The 20,676-nt window shown below is 34.0% G+C and overlaps 1 protein-coding gene across 3 annotated transcripts in view; it reads left to right on the plus strand.

Moving 5' to 3' along the window:
* The window catches only part of ATP11B (ATPase phospholipid transporting 11B (putative)), a 119,891-nt gene that overhangs the window by 65,077 nt on the left and 34,138 nt on the right, over positions 1–20,676 (plus strand). For all 3 annotated transcript variants that reach the window (XM_024768807.1, XM_024768817.1, XM_024768825.1), the window contains 8 exons: positions 1,311–1,492; positions 2,979–3,182; positions 8,377–8,530; positions 10,337–10,439; positions 13,046–13,191; positions 14,386–14,445; positions 15,990–16,117; positions 17,301–17,439. In XM_024768807.1, the coding sequence (XP_024624575.1) occupies positions 1,311–1,492; positions 2,979–3,182; positions 8,377–8,530; positions 10,337–10,439; positions 13,046–13,191; positions 14,386–14,445; positions 15,990–16,117; positions 17,301–17,439 (1,116 nt within the window). The remainder of the gene's footprint in view (positions 1–1,310; positions 1,493–2,978; positions 3,183–8,376; positions 8,531–10,336; positions 10,440–13,045; positions 13,192–14,385; positions 14,446–15,989; positions 16,118–17,300; positions 17,440–20,676) is intronic.

Here is a 20,676-nt window from a genome sequence, read left to right on the forward strand (position 1 = left end):
GGCTTAGTTGCTCCATGGCAAGCAACATCCTAGGAAGATGTGGGATCTTCCTGGATCAGGGATCGAACCCATGTCCTCTGCATTGACAGGCAGATTCTTAACCACTGCACCATCAGGGAAGTCCTATTCTACTTTTCTGTCATTTTAATCCAGAAAAATGCTGGCACGTAGTTGGCACTCAATAAATGTTTGTTGTGGAATTAATTAATTTAGTAACTCTCATAGTCTCTTAACTGTTATTTAAGAGAAGCAGGTGTTTATAGGTGTAGGTCATTTGTAAATCAAGGAATGACAACATTTAGAAATCTGCTAAGTAGTGTCATATAGTATTTTAAAACCTTCCCTTTCTGAGTCCTACTATTAGAACATTTATTTTGGGTTTTTCTGAGGAAAATGTGTTGCAAGAAAAAGAACTTTTGTAAGCTTTCAGATTTAGATACCAACTTTCAAATATTAACACCCTAAGAAAAGTTTACACCTGGTAGAATCAGATAATCAAATATATATTCCTAAGTTTTGTGAAATTCCAATTCACCAGTGAAGGTATAATGATACAATTTAAAATCATTCATTCAGTGGCTCTAGAAAGTATTGGTTGGTTGATAATGACCACTTTACAGGCTTCTTTATTTGAAATGTGAATTTGTCATATCATGAACCCTCAGGAAATTATAGTCCCCTTTGCTTAAAAAGTTCTTTTAAAGTAGATAAAAATGGGGACTTCCCTGCCAGTCCAGTGGTTAAGACTTCACCTTCCAATGCAGGTTCAATCCCTGCTAGGGAAGATCCCACATGCCTTGCGGCCAAAAAAACACATAAAACAGAAGCCGTATTGTAACAAATTCGATAAAGACTTTAAAAAAAATTGTCTAAAAAAAATAAATAGATAAAAGTGGAGTTGTAGTGGTTAAAACAGGAGAGAAGAACCTGGGGCTGCCTCTCTCTTGACAATCCTAAAGGTACCATTATAGAACTTTTTGGCTTTCCTGGTAAAACATATTTAAAATCACAGGTAGATCGTCTTTATGATCCTGTCTAGGCTCTATAATGTTCTACAATTCAATGACCTTAATTTTTTTGAGCAACTGTTTAAGAACTCATCAAAAATTGCAAGAGCTATGATAATATGTGTCCCATAACTCAGATAACTAGGGTTTTGTGACAGTTTATTTCCTATCACTAGATGATAGTACTTTTTAAATTATTTATAGTTGAATTTTGGTAATGGGGTCCTCAGTTTATTTCAATGACTTCTTAATTCCCCATTAGTTATCTTTGTTCAATTTTTGTCTTTAATTTTCCTATTTTAGAAAGGACTAAGAACTCTGTGTATGGCCTATAGAGAGTTTACACCTAAAGAGTATGAGGAAATAGATAGACATTTATTTGAAGCCAGGACTGCCTTGCAGCAACGGGAAGAGAAATTGGCAGATGTCTTCCAGTTCATAGAGAAAGACCTGATATTACTGGGAGCTACAGCAGTAGAAGACAAGTAAGTATCAGACAAATAGGCAATATCATTTTTCTCTCATAAGAATTTTTCTAGCCAAGTGTTTCTAATTTATGACAAATTCTATTTTTTAACATTTTATACTTAATATATTTAAAATCAAAATAGAGAATTAAAGCCTTAATTTTTCCCAGTCCATATATATAATTTTTGTTCTAGCCAGCTATCTGAAATAGTTGAAAGAATCCAGCCATGTATGGTTTTGCCTGTAGTCTGGAGTTTTTAGACTATTCCTCAGTGTTCCATACAAAGATTTTAAGCTCCTGCTTAATTCTCCAGCCTCACCTCTTACCACTGCCCCCTTCCACTTTACATTTCAACAGTACCAAACTGTCTAGTTCTCTGAACGACAACTATAGTTAAAAGTGTTCTATTTTGTGCCTTTTTTCGTTGGCAAGGCTGTGCTTTCTGCCTGGATCATTCTTCCCTTATCCATCTGTGAATACCTATTCATAAACCATAGTTCATATATCACCCCCACTCCAGGAAGACCTTTCCTAACCCCTAATAGTATTAAAAATTCTCTTGTTTGGAAAGCCTCCATGTTTTATAGGTAGTTCTGTTGTAGTAGTTTTGTAGGCAGTATATTATTTGTTGAAGACTTTCTCCTCTGTTAGCCTGTGAATTCCTTGAGGTCTACTTATTCTTTGCCTTTGTTCCCAGCATCTCTCTCCATGTGTGTTTCCCAGTTGAATTAAATTGAATTCTACAAATTAAGCCTATTGTTAGGTTTTTCTCTACCTCCTAGATCTAAAGGTGCTTGCATTTTTTAAAATCTAGGGTTTCATTTACTTTTCAGTTGTCCTCATGAGATTTATGAGACTCCCTGAGGTTATATGTAGACCATTATTGTCCACAGTCTGAATTTTGAACTAATGAGGTAAGAGATTTTCTTGCCGAAAAAGGAGAAAATCTTCTAATTGGAAATTTAAGACTTTCTAAGAAAATGAGTTTATGAAGACTATATAGTTAGTTGGTTCTATAAAAATCAGCTTTGAAGATACACTCTTAAAGTATGAAGTTGTAGATTTTACATTTAAGTTTACATAGTGCTCCAACATATCAATACCCTGTGAGCTTCAAAAATCCAAATACATTTATAGTAGTATTATCAGTAACCAAAATGAAGGGAAGGAAACTACAATTGTGAGAATGCACAAATGTTCTCATTAAGGCAGTATTGACCCAAGCGATCGTTTAGTATCTGTCACCTAAAATGCCTCACAACTCTGGAATTCCCATTGTGACAAACATGTGTTAGCACACAGTTGTAGATTTTATATTAGCCAGGTGGTCACTAATTTGGTTATTCCTATTTTTTCCCTAATGGAAAAAAAATTCAATTATATTACTATACTATAACATCCCTAGGTTAAGGAGTTCGGAATTACCTTACTTTACTTTGTGGTTCATACTTTAAATACAGTCAAAAAAATGTTCTCTACTACTAATTTTGTTTTATTTTCAGACTACAAGATAAAGTTCGAGAAACTATTGAAGCATTGAGAATGGCTGGTATCAAAGTATGGGTACTTACTGGAGATAAACATGAAACAGCTGTTAGTGTGAGTTTGTCATGTGGACATTTTCACAGAACCATGAACATCCTTGAACTTATAAACCAGACGTCAGACAGTGAATGTGCTGAAAAGTTGAGGCAGCTTGCCAGAAGGTAAGAATATAATTATCTGTATCATGGAGTTCAGGGGCCAGCAAGCTATGGCCCATGGGCCCAAATATGGCCCACTGCCTTTTTTACAGCCCATGAGCTCAAAATAATTTTTACATTTTTTAATGGATGAAAAAGAAGTCAAAGAAGAGTAATATTTCATGGTGTGAAAATTACATGAAATTAAAAGTTTGGTGTCTGTAAATAAAGTTTTATTGGAACAGAGCCACATTTGTTCATTTACACATCATCAGTGAAGGCTTTTGCGCTGTAACAGCACAGTTGAGTAATTGAGACAGAGACCTTATAAAGCACCTTTCTCATTTCTCACTGCTGCTTGATATACTACAAATCACAGCGACACAATTATAACTTGTTAATGTTTTCCGTGCCACACATTTTGCCATATGACATTTTAGTATATTTTTATTATCAGTATTTAACCATCATGTCCAAACATGAAAAGAAAAATGGATTTTTAATATCACACTCTTAAAGCATAGTGGAGTGTTGATTATTATCAAATTAGGTGGCAAAGCATTGCGTTTATTATTCAGTGATAATATGCTTTAATATACTGCCTGTTTGAAAAGACATAATCAAAAATGAAATACAAAATCTCATTACAGATGGTTCTTTTGCAATAAAATGTAAAGTCTCATTACAGATCAGCATTAACAGATGGACATGTGCAATTGATTTTGATGATAGGAAACATGAACTTTGAACCCCAATTAATCAAAATTAATTGGAGTTCTTCCCCCTGCAAAATAAAAAGGTTTCTGTTCTCCTCGTTAGTAGACTTCTATTATTTTAAAAATTGTACTTAATTTTTTTTTTTTTCGGGAAAAGAAAAGATTTATTACTTGCAGCAAGTAAGGAGAACACTGGGGATCTTTCCTAAAATAGTGTCTCCCCCAAACAGCAAACTTGGGGAAGTTTTAAGTTAAGGGTACATGCATATTCATGAAGGGGCTTGAGCAGAGGAGAATTCAGCATAGAATTGGGGCCACGATTGATAGAGTCCAAGCTTTAGTTGATTGAAGTCATGTGGGTCAACATCATCATTCCATCCTCCACCTGGGTGCGGGCCTTAGTTCCCGCAGAACTCAGAAGACTGGCCTCCGGACTTAATGAAGCTCGGGTTCTTGATGTCTCATCACAGAAAGAATTCAGTGAGAGACAAAGTGATAGATAAGAAGTGGATTTATTTAGGGAGAAACACTCCACAGACAGTGTGGACCCTCTCAGAAGGTGAGAGAGTCCCTTAATTATTACATTTTTTACTTAAAATTTTTTTGGCAAAATTTGTTTCCTCTTTTGTAGCATAAGTACCTACATAATATCCTCAATTTAGCCTCATGGCCCACAAAACTTAAAATCAAAATGTTTACTTCTAACGCTTTACAGAAAACATTTGCCAACCACTGATGAGGTTCACATGACCAAACAGGGAAATTAATCTGCATTTTACTGTTCAAAGATAATTTCATAGGTATTTATGCTCTTAATGCGTTCTCTTTTTCTCTAAATCTGCTTTTTAGGTAAATCAACTTTATTTAGGAGCCCCCATTTAACACAGTCAGTTGTTTGTACAATAAATTAGGAGTGCTTCAGTGTAAGCATCAGGGTTGCTTGTATGTAGCCATCTAAGATATTCTACAGGTACCTGTCTTTGCAGTCTTGTAATATTAATGCAGAAAAACAAATACGAAAAGACAGTGCCACAGTTGTCAATGTACATTCAGTGCTTGATTTACATTTGTTATGCAGAGATTGATGTGATACTAAACTCTGGATTTCATCAGAGAAAAACTTACTTAAGGAATGTTTTAAAGAGACAGTACTGCTCGCAGAAGGGTCTTTGAGCTCAAAAAGGTGATTAATTTAGGTAATTATACTACAGTTTTGGAGCAGTGCCAACACTATTGTGATTGCTTAAACATTTAAGTATCATAATGTCAAGAACTCCCTAAAACATACAAACTATTTTCTCAGAATCATTTACTTCTTAAATATTACTCCTGATTTTAAAAATAGTAAATGTTCATTTAAAAAATACTGAAAATGGTAAAGAAGATATGGTTAATAACATAATACAGCCATCTAAAGATAATTATTACTTGTATTTTAGAATTTTTTTAAGTCTTCTATATATGTACTTTTAGTGAGTCTGTTAAGATCATGGGTATTGTTCATTTACCTTTTTGTACAAAAGCTGTATTATAAAGTGAAGGTTATACCTTAAAATGAATTTTAGGCTTGCTGTGTGAAACTTACGTTTTAGAGATACCATCTTTTTGGTGGAGTACGTTTTCTTTTCTTTTTTTCCTTTGGCCATGCCATGAGGCTTGTGGGATGTTAGCTTCCCGACCAGAGGTTGAACCTGGGCCCTCAGCAGTGGGAGCACAGAGTCTTAACCACTGGACTGCCAGGGAGTTCCTGGAGTGCATTTTCTGAGTTAACCGTGTAAGTCAATAGGATTTTGATTTACAGACTTTCAGGAAGTATCTATTCTAAAAATCTTGGGTATAGCAAAAGAATTCCATACCTTTGAAAGCTTTAGTGTATATATCCAGTCCTTCACAAACAAATAATGATTGTCTCTTATCTAGGCATTTGGAACAGAGTCACATAAGGTGTATTTATTCCCAGAATACTTACAATGTGTAGGAAAAACAGAAATAAATATATTGTCATAGACTTATCACAACTGAATTGTAACTGAAGCAAGAACAGAGAGCTGTGGGTAGACAGAAGAGGGAAGCTTAGCCTGAGCTTAGCCTAGGCTAAGCTCTTGCTCTACATTAGAACTCACGACTGTTGTTTCCAGCGATGAAATGTAAACTGGTCAGAGAGTAACACCAAGAAGCAAAGCGGGCAATGTATGCAAATTCCCAGAGCTGAGAGATTCATTCAAGGAATTGATAGTAGTTAAATATGGCCAGAGAATGGAATAGATGGGAGACAATGTGGGAAGTATTGAGACATGAGACTACAGAAATAAGCAGATGCTACCTTACTGTGTACCAGAACTGTGAGCTGGTTTTCCATACTGCATAAATGTCACCCCATGGATTGTGAGATAGTATGCTGATTTATGACACCTGTCCAGAGGAAAACCTAAGTTAGTATGCCGTGGGAAGGTTGCCAAGGAAAACTGATCTGATCTATCCTACTCTTGGCTGCTACTTCTTATGAGGCCATGTGCTCAGGTAGTGCTCACGCTGAATGCATTGGAGGCAGCAGAGCTGCTAAATAAGTTCAGCCAACAGGGAGGAAGAATAGTTTAGGTGCTGATTTTGGATATTGGAGAATTATTAAAAGAAATATACATTTTTAAAATTTTATGTTGTGAATGTTGTTTACCACTTATTAGTTGTAGTGCAACACAGTAGTTGTTAGGCATACTATGAAAGACATCATTTTAACTTACAGAAAAGAATTAAGTATTATAAGACAAAAAATTACAGTATTTATTTAGTTTTTATAGCTTGTTGCTCATTTAATAGTCTTCTCACTTGTCATTTAAAATTTGAGGGTACAACCACTATGGAAAACAGTATGGAAAAAATTTTAAATAGAACTACTATATGATCCAGCAATTCCACTCCTGGGTATTTATCCAAAGGAAATGAAATCACTATCTCAGAGATATCCACACTCCCATGTTCATTGCAGCATTATTCACAGTAGCCAAGAATGGAAAGAACCTAAATGTCCATTGATGTATGTATGGATAAAGAAAATGTGATGTGTGTGTGTATCCACATACACAAAGGAATATTATTCAACCATAAAAAAGAAGGAAATCTTGCTTTTTGTGATAACATGGATGGACTTTGAGGCTTTATGCTGAGTAAAATAAGTCAGAGAGAAACAAATACTTATATGTGGAATTTTAAAAAGCTAGTGGTAGAAGGGTGGTTGCCAAGAGCTGGGGTGTGGGGGAAATGGGGAGATGATAGTCACAGGGTACAAACTTATATATAAGTTTATATATAAGATGAATAAGTTCTGGGGATCTAATGTACAGCATGGTGACTAATTAACAGTACTGTATTATATATTTGAAAGTTGTAAAGAAAGTAGATCTTAAATGTTATCACCACACACACACAAATATGTGAAAGGTTGGAGGTATTAACTAACCTTGTTGTGGTAGTCATTTTTGCAGTATATATGTGTATCAAACCATCATGTTGCACACCTTAAACTTACATATGTTATATGTTAATAATATCTCAATAAAGCTGAAAAAAAATTGAAAATGTATGGATGTTTCTCAGTAACAGTCTTGCTATACTGTGAACCCAGTGGTGAACTGTAGTATTTTCCTTTTGGTGGATTTAGTGCAATGCTACTTTGAGTGCTGGCCTTCAGCAGCATAAGAAGCTTGCTCCAGAATGTAAATCTGTATATACATACACTGCTTCTTTCAGGGAGAAACTCTTATTACCAAAGGAGGAGCGGGGTAAAGCAGTTGAACAAAAAGTGTGCCCAGTAATACAGTTGATTTACATACTGATGCAAGCTTCTTATCTTTCTTTTTGTTTTTCTTCTTCTTCTTACCTCTTTCTTGTCACAAGTAGTTTGCCCAGTTGCCAGTAATTAGGTCATGCTTTGGAGTAGTCCTCGGTATAGTGTATGCCCACAAGAGGGGTGTTATCCATGTTCCACCGTTGAAAAACCTGGCATTACAGTCCATTGTAGGGTTAAATATCAAGAGACAGTTATGATTCCTTCATTCCTTTCCTTCCTACAGTGAATCTAGCTTGTAAATTTTCCCTAACATTCTTGATGTCATTTAATTTTTTAAAATTAGGATTTGCTAAATGTGTAACTAGTAACTTTTTTTATTTTTGTAAGACTTTCCATACAGTTTGGGAGAATATCCTCAGTTCACATTTTAGAAAATATTAGAAATTTAGAAAACATGGTTACTGCGTGTATATACCAATTCATTGTAAAAATGAATATCGTCTGTTTTACTCATCATATCAGTCACTCTCAGTTCTGCTTAATCTTAACTTTCAAGTTATAGAACTCAGTTTGTTCCCTGACATGCCAGTTTTGTAACAGTGAAGTCTGTGAGTAAATGATCCATCTTTCAGTAAGAAGCTTTTGTTTACTAGATGAGTCTGAATAATATGGCTTTAAAGTGTCTTACAGAGAATATAATTATTTTCTTTTTTAGAATTACAGAGGACCATGTGATTCAGCATGGTCTGGTGGTTGATGGGACCAGTCTGTCTCTTGCACTCAGGGAACATGAAAAACTATTTATGGAAGTTTGTAAAAATTGTTCAGCTGTAATGTGCTGTCGTATGGCACCACTGCAGAAAGCAAAGGTATGTTTATGTCATAACAAGTCCCATAAATATATTTCGATTTAAAAGTATTCTTGGGACTTCCCTGGTGGCACAGTGGTTAAGAATCCGCCTGCCAATGCAGGGAACACGGGTTCGAGCCCTGGTCCAGGAAGATCCCACATGCCGTGGAGCAACTAAGCCCGTGCACCACAACTACTGAGGCTGCACTCTAGAGCCCGCGAGCCACAACTACTGAGCCCATGTGCCACAACTAATGAAGCCCGCATGCTTAGAGCCCATGCTCCGCAACAAGAGAAGCCACCGCAATGAGAAGCCCGCACACCACGAGGAAGAGTAGCCCCCACTCGCCGCAACTAGAGAAAGCCTGCATGCAACAAAGACCCAAAGCAGCCAAAAGTAAAATTAATTAAAAAAAAAAAAGTATTCTTTAACGTTAATGCCTCATCTAGTTCCATTTGGTGATATTCAGTATATGTATCTTACTAGGGGTCAGTCACTTCTCATAATATGAATTTTAACCACGTACATTAGGCCTTTGGAAATTTCACAGTGAATATTGAAGTTTCAACTATTCATAATGACCTAGAAATAGATCATTGTGACCTAGAAATGACCACGTGGTAGGTAGCAGTTTGTGATTTTCCTGAGACATAAATTTGAACTGTGAAAACTGAAGTCTCACAAGTTAGTTACTTAACTGATGAGGGAGCCTATAAGACTTCAGTTCATCTGCACCTCCAGGTGGTTCTGTTGATCTGTGCTTATTCTTGCATTCTTACGAAGTGATAATTCTCTTTGTTAAAGATAGCTGTTACGTGATAAATAGAACTTTAGTAAAAAGTTGAAAAGCCAATTAATTCTGATATGAAGCTATATACAGGAATTATTTAAAGTTCAGCTATGATTCAAGTGATAGCCTATACAAATATTTTTTACAACTGTAATCTTCACAAGGATACCCTTTGAAATGCACATCTGAACACATTTTTTTACATATAGATCTAAAAAATTTTACATCCAGTATTTTTGGCTTCGTGGATTTTTTTTTACAGTACCTATTCTATTATTATTATAACCCATGTATTTCCCCCAGTCTATGGAGACTAAAACCTGAGACGAGACAGAGCTAATGCCTAGATTCTTTTTTTTTTCTTGGTTGCGGAGGGTGGGCCCCTTTATTGCAGCCAGCAGTCTCCTTAGCTGTTGCATGCTAACTCTTAGTTGCAGCACGCATGTGGGATCTAGTTCTTGACCAGGATCGAACCTGCATCCCCTGCATTGGAAGGCGGATTCTTAACCACTGTGCCACCAGGGAAGTCCTCCTAGATTCTTTATAAAAGTATATTCAAGTATTCCGAAGAAACCTTTCTTTTGATTTTATTGAATTTAATTTTGACTGCTTTATAAAATTTTTAAAATTTTATTACAAGAGAAAATAATTATCCTTCCCCTGTATCAAATGAAAAGAATAATTTCTTGAGAAGGAAAAAAAGTTGCCTGACAAAGTTCAATTAATTGTAATTATTTTTTACACAATTATTATTAAGCTTTTTACAAATTTAAACTGTGTTTAAAAGATTCTAACATACCATCATAAAATCCAAAGATAGTACTCTGTTTTGCTGTGTCATTTCTGAAAAACATTCCTAACATCTTAATGGAGACATCCCTCAAAAAGTGAACCTCGGTGCCTATTATCGTCTAATATAAACATTTTTTTCATTGCTCTACTCTTCTTACAACAGATTGTTTCAGATAAATGACTTTATATAAATACATGAAGATTTAAATTTTATCAAAACTAATTAGTTGTATGTCTTTCAGGTAATAAGACTGATAAAAATCTCACCTGAGAAGCCTATAACATTGGCTGTTGGCGATGGTGCTAATGATGTAAGCATGATACAAGAAGCACATGTTGGCATAGGTGACTGATTTTTTCTTGAACTTTTAAAGTTGGTTTAATCAATTGGTGATTTTGAATTTTCCTTTTGTAGACTAAAGCACAATATCAAATATATGAATGAAAACTAAATGCAGCAGGGTAATATATCACAGTGTATTTCCATCAGAAAGCTATTATAACTAAGCCCAATATTTAGGATATTTTACTTCCAAATTTTCAAGGAAATAAATACCACATTAGTGAATTTTATCTTTGCCAGTTCCCCTTCCCAATAAAGTAACTTTACTTTTACTTGCCATTTTGTACCTTTTAAAGTACTTCTACACTTATTTTATCATTTTGAAACTCTAAATTTGTGATTTACATAGTTACCCTCATGGTTTTAAATTCTCATTTCAGAATGTTATTATTATTTACTTTATTCATCAAAGATTCTGCAACTTATTTTAAAGATAATTTTAGAGACAGGAAATTACACCAAACTACAGTATAATTGTAAAATTTCAAATAACTTTCTAATTTAATAACCTTCATTCTGATTTCTTTTCTATTTTTGCCTAAAATTTTTATTAGATTCAGAATACTAAAATCACTTTATTATGTTTAAATTATCAGTCATTTCCTATTTAAACCATATTCTGACCTAACTTCCTCAATAATTTTATTGAGGAAGGAAAAGAGAAGAGTATGGGTTTTTTGTTGAAGGATAAAATTTTAGAGTTAGAAAAGAGGATACTCCTCACTCTGGAATTGCCTATGTGATGAGTAGTTATTGGGTCTAATATTTCCAGTGTATCTCTCAAATCAACTCCTTCCTCTTTGGGATTATTAACTCTTCATTTTGAAAATTTCATTTTCTTTCTAGTGTGTATACTGTTGTTTCCCAGAAATCTTCATAGTAATTTGATGATAACTTCCTATACCATATGTTAGAGCATAAAAACTACAGTATTTATAACAGTTTGATTCTAATATGATAACAGCCAGACCAGTGAACAGAATCAGTTCAAACATCTGGAAATTTAGTATATAACAAAGGAGATGTTTCAGATAAGTAGGGAAGCAAATTATTTGATTAAAATATGCTGATATAACTAGTTAATTATTTGGAAAAAAAGTGGGTTCCTTTCCATTGCTTATAGCAAAAGAAATTCCAGATGGATTAAGGATTTAAATAATTTTTGAAGGCCATAAAAAATAATAGGAAACTTTAATGAATAATCCTGTTATCTGAGGTATGGAAGGATCTTTTAGGTACAAAACCAAACAAAACAAGGAACTAAAAAGGAAAAAGATCAATATGTGTGGCAGAAGTAAATACTTCCCATAAACAAATTTTAAAGACAAACTGGTAAGGAATATTTGCAAAATAGATGACAGTCTTAATCTTCCTAATATGTGAGGTCTTAACAAATTAAGGAGAATAAGGAAAACATTCTAGTAGAAATATGTTGAAAGGTGTGAGCCATCAGTTGTCACAAAAGGAGAAATCTAAACAGAATACTAAATGCACGAAAAAAATGTTGTCTCCCTAATAATTAAAAGAATATAAATTAAAATTGCTTATCAGATTGGCAGAAATTACAAAGATTGATAGAACCTGGAATTGACAAAGGTATAGATTAACAGATGCCCTTATACGATGTTAGTGGGAATGTAAATTGGTACACCTGCATTATTATGTATAACAATTTTAAATGTGTGCCTATTGACCTAGCAATTTTGCATCCAGGAATTTCTTTTAAGAAAATAAATGAATATGTTAACAAACACATATGTTATAAACAATGTCCATAATGTAGTAAGTGACAAAAGCTGATTACAAAACAAATAATCCCATCTTTATGCACTCATTTTTATATATGTTAAATACACATACATGAAATACACATAAGGAAAAATTCTAAAAGTATATAGACCAAAAATAGTGGTTTTCTCTAGGAGTTGTGAATATAGGTGATTGTCTTTACCTAGACATTTTGGAACACTTTTATGACAAAAGTAAAAAATTTTAATTTTGAAAAATAATTTTTTCAAAGCTGCTTCCATATTGAATAAACAAATTTGGCAATAACTTTTGAAACCTAAAGAATTATAGTAACCTAAAAAGAAGTTCTCATACTTATCAGATAAAATTATGTACTGATTTCAAGTAATAGTGTACATTTTCCTTTTAAAAAGCACACTGTGTTTGACTTACGCATGAAAGTTTTAAGACCATTAAACATGATCATATTTGCTTGGTTTGAATTACTCAATTTGCATATTTTTCATGTTAATTGGAAATAGTGAAGTCAAAGCTATTTTATAGCATTCTCTTCATTAGAATTTTTTTTTAATGTTCTTAGATCCTGAACTTTTAATATTATTTTTATATTAATTTTATTATATTCTGATTCTTTGAAAATTGGTATTACATGCCTGGTATAAGTTAGAGCTTTGTGTTAATTACATATTTGATTTAAGTGGAGCAACCTTTTGGGAATCTATTGTCTACTATATTTTAGGATATAGTGATCCTAAGTCCAGGTTCAACTGCTACAGTTAATTAAGGTATTTGCAGATATATCATAAACATTACACTTATCAGTTATCAATGAACTTACCTTTTTGTCCCCTTATTACAGGAATCATGGGTAAAGAAGGAAGACAAGCTGCAAGGAACAGTGACTATGCAATAGCTAGATTTAAATTTCTCTCCAAATTGCTTTTTGTTCATGGTCATTTTTATTATATTAGAATAGCTACCCTTGTACAGTATTTTTTTTATAAGGTAAGTTTCATGGATATATTTTAGAATCAGTTTCTAACAGAGTATTTGAGGTTTCAATTTAAGGAATGCTATTACCATACAAATTATTCTTAAAATTTTTTTCTCTGTAAGTAAAACTAACAGTTTATGGAATATCCTTTTATTATTTTATTATAATAAATCTAATGTGTACTCACAGAAAGCAAATCAGTGGTTGCCTGAGGCCAAGGGTGCAGGTGATAGAATTGACTAGAAAGGAATATGAGAGAACTTTGCATGACAGAAAAGTTCAACTTGATTATGGTCGTGGTTACACGGCTGTGTGAATTTGTCAGAATACATCAAAATTCACACTTAATATTTTATTCTATGCAAATTAGAACACAATTAGTTTGATTTCTTTATTGTTATGTTGTCCTGAACCAGTAATAAATTTTAATTTTAACTCCAATATGATGATTTCAAGCAGAGGTTCTTAATCTTTTTTGAGATTACAAATTATAGGGATTTTAGATGCATAAAATAAAATATATAGGATTACAAGGAAACCAGTTACGTTGAAACACTGTCCTAATCTCTTGACTCTTATGGGCAAAGATGGGGTTCTGTGGAATCCATATTAAGAGCCTCTGAGTACCAAGACATCTAATACATCAGAATGTCCTATCTTGCGTATATTTCTATAATTAATTAATAGCTGCAACACAGTGAAAGAACACAGGTAGATTGCATAATGCTAACAGATGATGGTGGCAGTTTTTTCCTAGCTTATTATTATAACTTTTGCTGTGACATAAGGCTATTGAAATGGAAAGATGTTTTGATCGTTCCATTTGTTGTATTTTAAATGTTTCTGCATTTTAAAGCAATTTTAGCTCTAAAGTTTAAGTAAACTTTTCTTATTGTACTATAAATGAAAAGTATTGAATAATAGTTGGTAGGTTATAAATTCAAAATTACGGTATTGCTTGGCAATGATAGGAGTCAAAGGTGTTTTCTTTCTGACATTTGTAATGCTGCCTAGACTACTTTTAGACATTTTTTAATTAAATGGGAATCCTATTTCCCCATTTTATACGGACAAGTTCTTATGGGCAGATCTACTTACCATATCAACTGATACTATATTTTTGGACTCTTAATAGCCATTTTTAGAAATTGTTTCTCTTTTAGACCTAAATATTTCAATTATTTCCATTTAATCTTGTTTTTCAGAATGTGTGCTTTATCACACCCCAGTTTTTATATCAGTTCTACTGTTTGTTTTCTCAACAGGTAAGTAAATAGAATCTTTTGTTTTATCCTTTTAAAGTAAAGTGTGTGTGTTCAGTTTTTGGTAGATACTTGGACGGACTTTTTCCATTTTTCCTAGTCCTACAGATAACTAGACAAACCTTTTCTAATGGTGTATTTAATTAGCATAACATCCATAATATTTCTTTATTCTGATTTTCAGTTTGAAGCAAGTGTTAATACCAAAATATATTTTAACTCTGGATGCTTTTTTAAAAAAATAGATAGTAACTCTTAATAGCTTATGAGAGAATTTTGTGAACTTTTTTCAACTTACGTGTAGTGTTTCTGCAAAATCCACATCAAGCCAGGCCAGATAATTATTGGAAGTTTACCTCATTATTTATTTTTTGAGTCATAGAATTTTTTTAGATTTGGAAGAAACATTAGTGATTGAGTCCAGGGATGACATACAGGTTTCATCTCAGAAGGTAAATAATTAATAGAGGTTCCAGGAGTGCTGTATTGAAAAGGGTTCTGAAGCTATAGGCTCAGAGGGAAAACTCTGTAATAGGTTAGCAGTAGCTATAATAAGCACATGGTGGGTCTTTTGTTGTATACATATCACATAGAAAAGGAAATTGAAATCCGTAGAGATTAAGTAACTTGCCCAAGATCACATAGCTAAACCATACTTGGACCTACCGCTTCTGACTACCTGAGCACCCTTTTCACATACCACACTCCACATCTCTAATTGATCAAGACATTTATTCTAGTTTATTGAAATGACAAGTGTATTATTCTTATGTTTTTCTAATGAGTTGTTTCTATCCTTAATCACTGTTTTCTCCTCTGTTTACAACCTGTAACTCTAAATTTCAGATACCTGCTTGGACATTGATTGCCAGTAACAATGTTTGCTTACTTAGATGAAATAAAGAATGCTGTAAGAGCATGTGACAAGGAGACTTAACTTATTTTGATTAGGTTTTGGGGGAGTTTATAGTATAATTCGAGAGACAGTATCAATATTAAGAAAAGCAATATTCGAAGAATAGGCAAAGTGCTCAGCAATTAGTACCAACTAATTACCAACAGTAGCACATATGACTTTAGAAGAAGCAGCTATCATCAGGAATTTGAGCCAGTGTTTTTAAGTTTCATGGATCATGGATTAAAGGAAGTGTAGGACTTAGATGGGAAGACAAAGTCATGAAAGCAAAACTATATGTGTAGCATATCAAGGGAATAATAACAAGCCCAGGATACATGTAGGAGAATTATCTAAAATTACATCACAGTGACCAAATTTGAGTATCTTGAAATATAGATCCAATTCACTATAATAGCAGAATCACTTGACATAACAAAATGTTCCAGATTCCACAAAGATTGTAAATCTAGGAACATTATGTCTATATAAGAAACAAGTTGGAATTATTAAAATGGATTTTGTGTAAATTAGAAAATATGTAATAAATTTTTATATTTATTTTTAATATGCTTCTTTGTAATTACATGCATAAGTATAATAGTAATACATAGTTTAGGGTCTCAAAATTCCTACAAATTTCTCTTTCTAGACATTGTATGACAGCGTGTACCTGACTTTATACAATATTTGTTTTACATCCCTGCCTATTCTGATATATAGTCTGTTGGAACAGCATATAGACCCTCATGTGTTACAGAACAAGCCCACTCTCTATCGGTAAGTGTTTTCCAGTATTAAATGTCCATACATTTCTTACTGCAAATAGTACATTACATAGTTATCAATTTTTGAAAGTATCTTAAAAATAAGCAGATATATCAGGCACTGTCTTGGTGCTTAATGCTTTACTGAGGAAGTACTTCAGTTGTCATATGGTTTATAATTGTTGAACATTAAAGAGAAGATTTGAATGATTTTTTCCAATGTTTTTAAGAATGAATAGTTTCATCCTAGGAATGCATTGAGCAGTTGTATAATTTACACTTATTGTTGTAAACCAGTAATACTCTGTTTCATGGACACAAAAGAAGTTATTCAGTAATTAGTTGTCTCTGGAGTTCCTAAGAAATTAGTTCATGTTCTAGCACTGCCAAATTTATGAGTAGTAATTGATGCAAAATGCAGAGTTGAGGACGTTAAATCTTCCCAGCTCCCCTGGGTTACTCCTTTCTGAGAACCAAGTAATCTTAGATATGTGGAGTCAGCTCAGGACCAGCTTACGGTTCCCACATTAACTTGACCTCTACACTTACAGAGATATTCAGTTATCCAGAAATGGCAGTAACTTACCTTGATTTCCCAGGTTAACTAGGACTGGACTTGACCCAAGATTGGCACAGATGGTTCTTCTCATAATAGCTCTTGATAGACAGGAACTCATTTAGGAGCCTCAGTGCTGAACCTAACTCAGATGACTCCACTAAAAAGAAACAATCATGGCAGAATGACTGAATGTTTACAACAGAATATAATAAAGAGGGAATTCCCTGGTGGTCCAGTGGTTAGGATTCCAGGCTTTCACTGCTCTGGGGCCCAGGTTCGATCCCTGGTCGGAGAACTAAGATCCCACAAGCCATGAGGCGCAGCCAAAAAAAAAAAAGAATATAACAAAGAAAAATCAACTTTTCACAATTAAACTGAACTATTATGCCTATATCATATTTCTTTATTAAATGAGAAAATGTATTTGAATATGTTATGAGAATTATAAGCTGTTACACAGATGTATATTATAAGCAGTGGTTTGTAAATTAGGTTCTATTCTTTCTGCTAAAATTTTTAAGCAATTTTAAATTAAAAATCCATCTTGTTTTTTAATTATCAAACTGTAATAATTATTTAGTAGGTATAATAAGTCCTAATACATTTCTTTTTTTCTTCCTTTTTCTTAAATTTGCAGAGACATTAGTAAAAACCGTCAACTAAGCATGAAAACATTTCTTTATTGGACCATCTTGGGTTTCAGTCATGCCTTTATTTTCTTTTTTGGATCCTATTTTCTAATAGGGAAAGATACATCTCTGCTTGGAAATGGCCAGGTAAAATACATAGTTTTTTAAAGAACATTTTTAATAATTTAGTTTGGCTTTTGATAACTTTCTGTCATACAAAATAAAGTAAAATTCCATTTAAGTTATAAAATTGCAGGAATTAAATTAAAATGCAATTATTAAAAGGTTTTTAACTTTTTTTTACTTAATAAAATTTCATACAAATGAGAATTAAAACAGAAAGGCAATGCAGTGTAATTTTAATATGAAACTCAAGTTACCTAAGCAGTTTTGCTGTTCAAAACTTAATTCACACAAGAGGATATGTTCATGCCCCTGCATGATGTTCACTTCAGGATTGTGTTTTAACAATGGCTACTGTTTATTTAGTACTTAACTATTGTGTTCAGTGCTTTTCATGCCCCATTTCCATTAATCCTCACAATAATCCTATTGGAGAGATATTATGATTCAGCTTTTTTAGATGAGAAATAAGGACTTAATGTTTAGGTTTTTGCTTTTAATTGGAGGATTTTTTTTTCTTTTTGGGGGGGTCACGGTGGTATGCTTAGGAAGTGCTACTGTACTTTTCAGTGCACTCCAGCAATTCCAAGGGTGTCAAGTTACTGCTTAGAGTGGCCATTTTTCTGAAATGTGAAATTGGAAAGGAGTACCACACAGTACGTTGTTTCTGTGTCCTGATCGGAGTGCTTGGGTTGAGAGACTGCAAAACTAGGCCTCTCTTTCTAAGCTTAGCTAGATGGGTCAGAGGAAAATAAATGACAGCTGTGGTACTATGGTGGACTGGAAATGCTTGTCACCTTTAGTTTCTCTTTTCCACTGGCAATACTTAAGTATTCTAAAATATTCAATATATTTGCAGAAACAGAGATACAAGGTTTGCAGTTGGGAGAATATGAAGTTTTATCTGTTCAACAAACATTTATTGAGGACCAACCATTACCATGTACTACTATACCAGTGTCTGGATTTATGAGAGGAACTAACACACTCAGTTATGGAGCTTAAGAGTCTTGTGAGGGAAACAAAATAAACAAGTAAAATAACAAAATATTCAAGTGCAGTGAAGGAAATGGGTTTCAATTTTAGAGAGCCTTTAACCATGCAGATCCCTTTAGGATGTAGAAATGGAACGTATTATTGCCACTCTACTTTTGAGGACGTATTTAGCCTGGTTTGGACAAATATATGAATCTAGTTTGTGTAACATGAAGGTTACAGCACTCCCCCCAAGTAATAACTACCTTTTATTGAATTTTTTTCTCTCTGCCAGGTATATTCCATGTATTAGCTTACTAAATTGTAATAACCCTGTATGAGGAAAATATTTTTTCATATTAGAAAATTAACCTCAGGTTAAGAAACTTGCCTCGGGTCACATAGTGAATAAATTACAAGAGTATAATTCAAACTCAGATCTGTATAACTTCAAAGCCTATGTGCTTAGCCAAGATCTTAAATTCCTTTGAGAAACAAGTATTAGCCTGGTACCCTTCTGTGCAGTATTGCCACTTGTGCAAAGACCATCAAACATATAGATATATGAGTGAGCATGCCCATTTCCACCTGAAATACTGGGCTAAAACTGGACAGAGTGAAGAGGGGAAAAGAGCTAAGAAAGAAGGAAGATGTCATTGGATGAAAAGGAAGTTAAAGAGATCTCTCTTACTAGTTACTACTTTTTTTCTGATTTTAAAAGTAACATGTGGGGGCTTCCCTGGTGGCGCAGTGGTTGAGAGTCCGCCTGCCGATGCAGGGGACATGGGTTCGTGCCCCGGTCCAGGAAGATCCCACATGCTGCGGAGCGGCTAGGCCCGTGAGCCATGGCTGCTGAGCCTGCGCGTCTGGAGCCTGTGCTCCGCAACGGGAGAGGCCACGACAGTGAGAGGCCCGCGTACCATAACGTGCCCGTTATGGTAAATTTGAAATACTCTATAGGAAAAATATACAAAGAAAATAAACCGTCTGTTCTTCTTCTACCCAGGTGTAATTATTTCTGTCATTTTTACATATTTTCTTCCATTTTTAAAAATTTTTTACTATTTTTCATTAACGTCATAACTTATCCTCTTATTTCTCAATGATAGGCTTATTATAATTATCCCCTTACTATAGTCTAAGTGATTTTTCATGTTATTAAAAATGCTTCAAAAATATTTTTTCACAGCTACATAATATTCATTACATGGCGTAAATTATTTAAGAATACTTATAATTTAGGTTTGTTTCTAGTTTTTAGTGACTTTTAAAATTAAATCTTTAGGGACTTCCCTGGTGGTCCAGTGGCTGAGACTCCGTGCTCCCAATGCATGGGGCCCGGGTTCGATCCCTGGTTAGGGAACTAGATCCCACGTGCCACAACTAAGAGGTCACATGCCACAACTCAAGATCCCGCACGCAGCAGCAAAGATCCTGCATGCCACAACTAAGACCCAGCACAGCCAAACAAACAAATAAATAAATAATTTTTTTAAATTAAATCTTGAGCATGCTTTATACAAAAGAAAAGAATCTTAATGAAGTGTAAATTGTTGTTGGCCCTTTAGTACAAAAGTTTTTCTTCTTTTTACCACCTGTTATTGTTTTTTTTAACTCAAATTGTACATCATTAACTTCCCCTTTTAGCCTACCGGTTCTACCACTCATATATACCACTAGAAATTAATCTACCACTCCCTGTAGAAACAGTGGAAAAGAAGCATACATTGCAATCAGTCAAATTGGATTTACATCCTGGCACCTGAAGTTCCTATTTGAGTGATTTGGGATTAGTTCTTTAACTTCTGTAAGGCTCAGTTTCCTCACTGCAAAATTAGGAACATGATTACTACCTTATAGGTTTGCTGTGAGGAATAAACAACATATTACATGTAGGGCATTAGGCATAGTGGTTAGCATATAGAAGTACTCAGTAAATCTTAGCAGTATTACTTGTTATTATTACTATCAAATCATTATATTGAAGACCTGTCCTACCCAGTCCCCCTCTAATCTACTTCTCCCAGAAACTCTCCTCTTTAATGGTGTGAGTTAAACTGTCCTTCTGGCTCTCTCAGAACATGCAGTGCTCATTTCTAGTTCCAGGCCATTACTATGTTTTCTCTCTAGAATGCTCTTGCCTCTTTTTCCCAAAGTCGGTCTTATGACTGTCTGTTCTTCAAGATTGAGCCCACAGGTCCCTGTCCTTTCACTCTAGCTCCCTCTTACACCTCCCTATACTGAAAGTCTTTTTTTTTTTTTTTTTTTTTTTTTTTTTTTTTTTTT

Source organism: Neophocaena asiaeorientalis, unplaced genomic scaffold (genome assembly GCF_003031525.2).
Source record: "Neophocaena asiaeorientalis asiaeorientalis breed wild unplaced genomic scaffold, Neophocaena_asiaeorientalis_V1.1 scaffold225, whole genome shotgun sequence".
NCBI classification, from domain to species: Eukaryota; Metazoa; Chordata; class Mammalia; order Artiodactyla; family Phocoenidae; genus Neophocaena; species Neophocaena asiaeorientalis.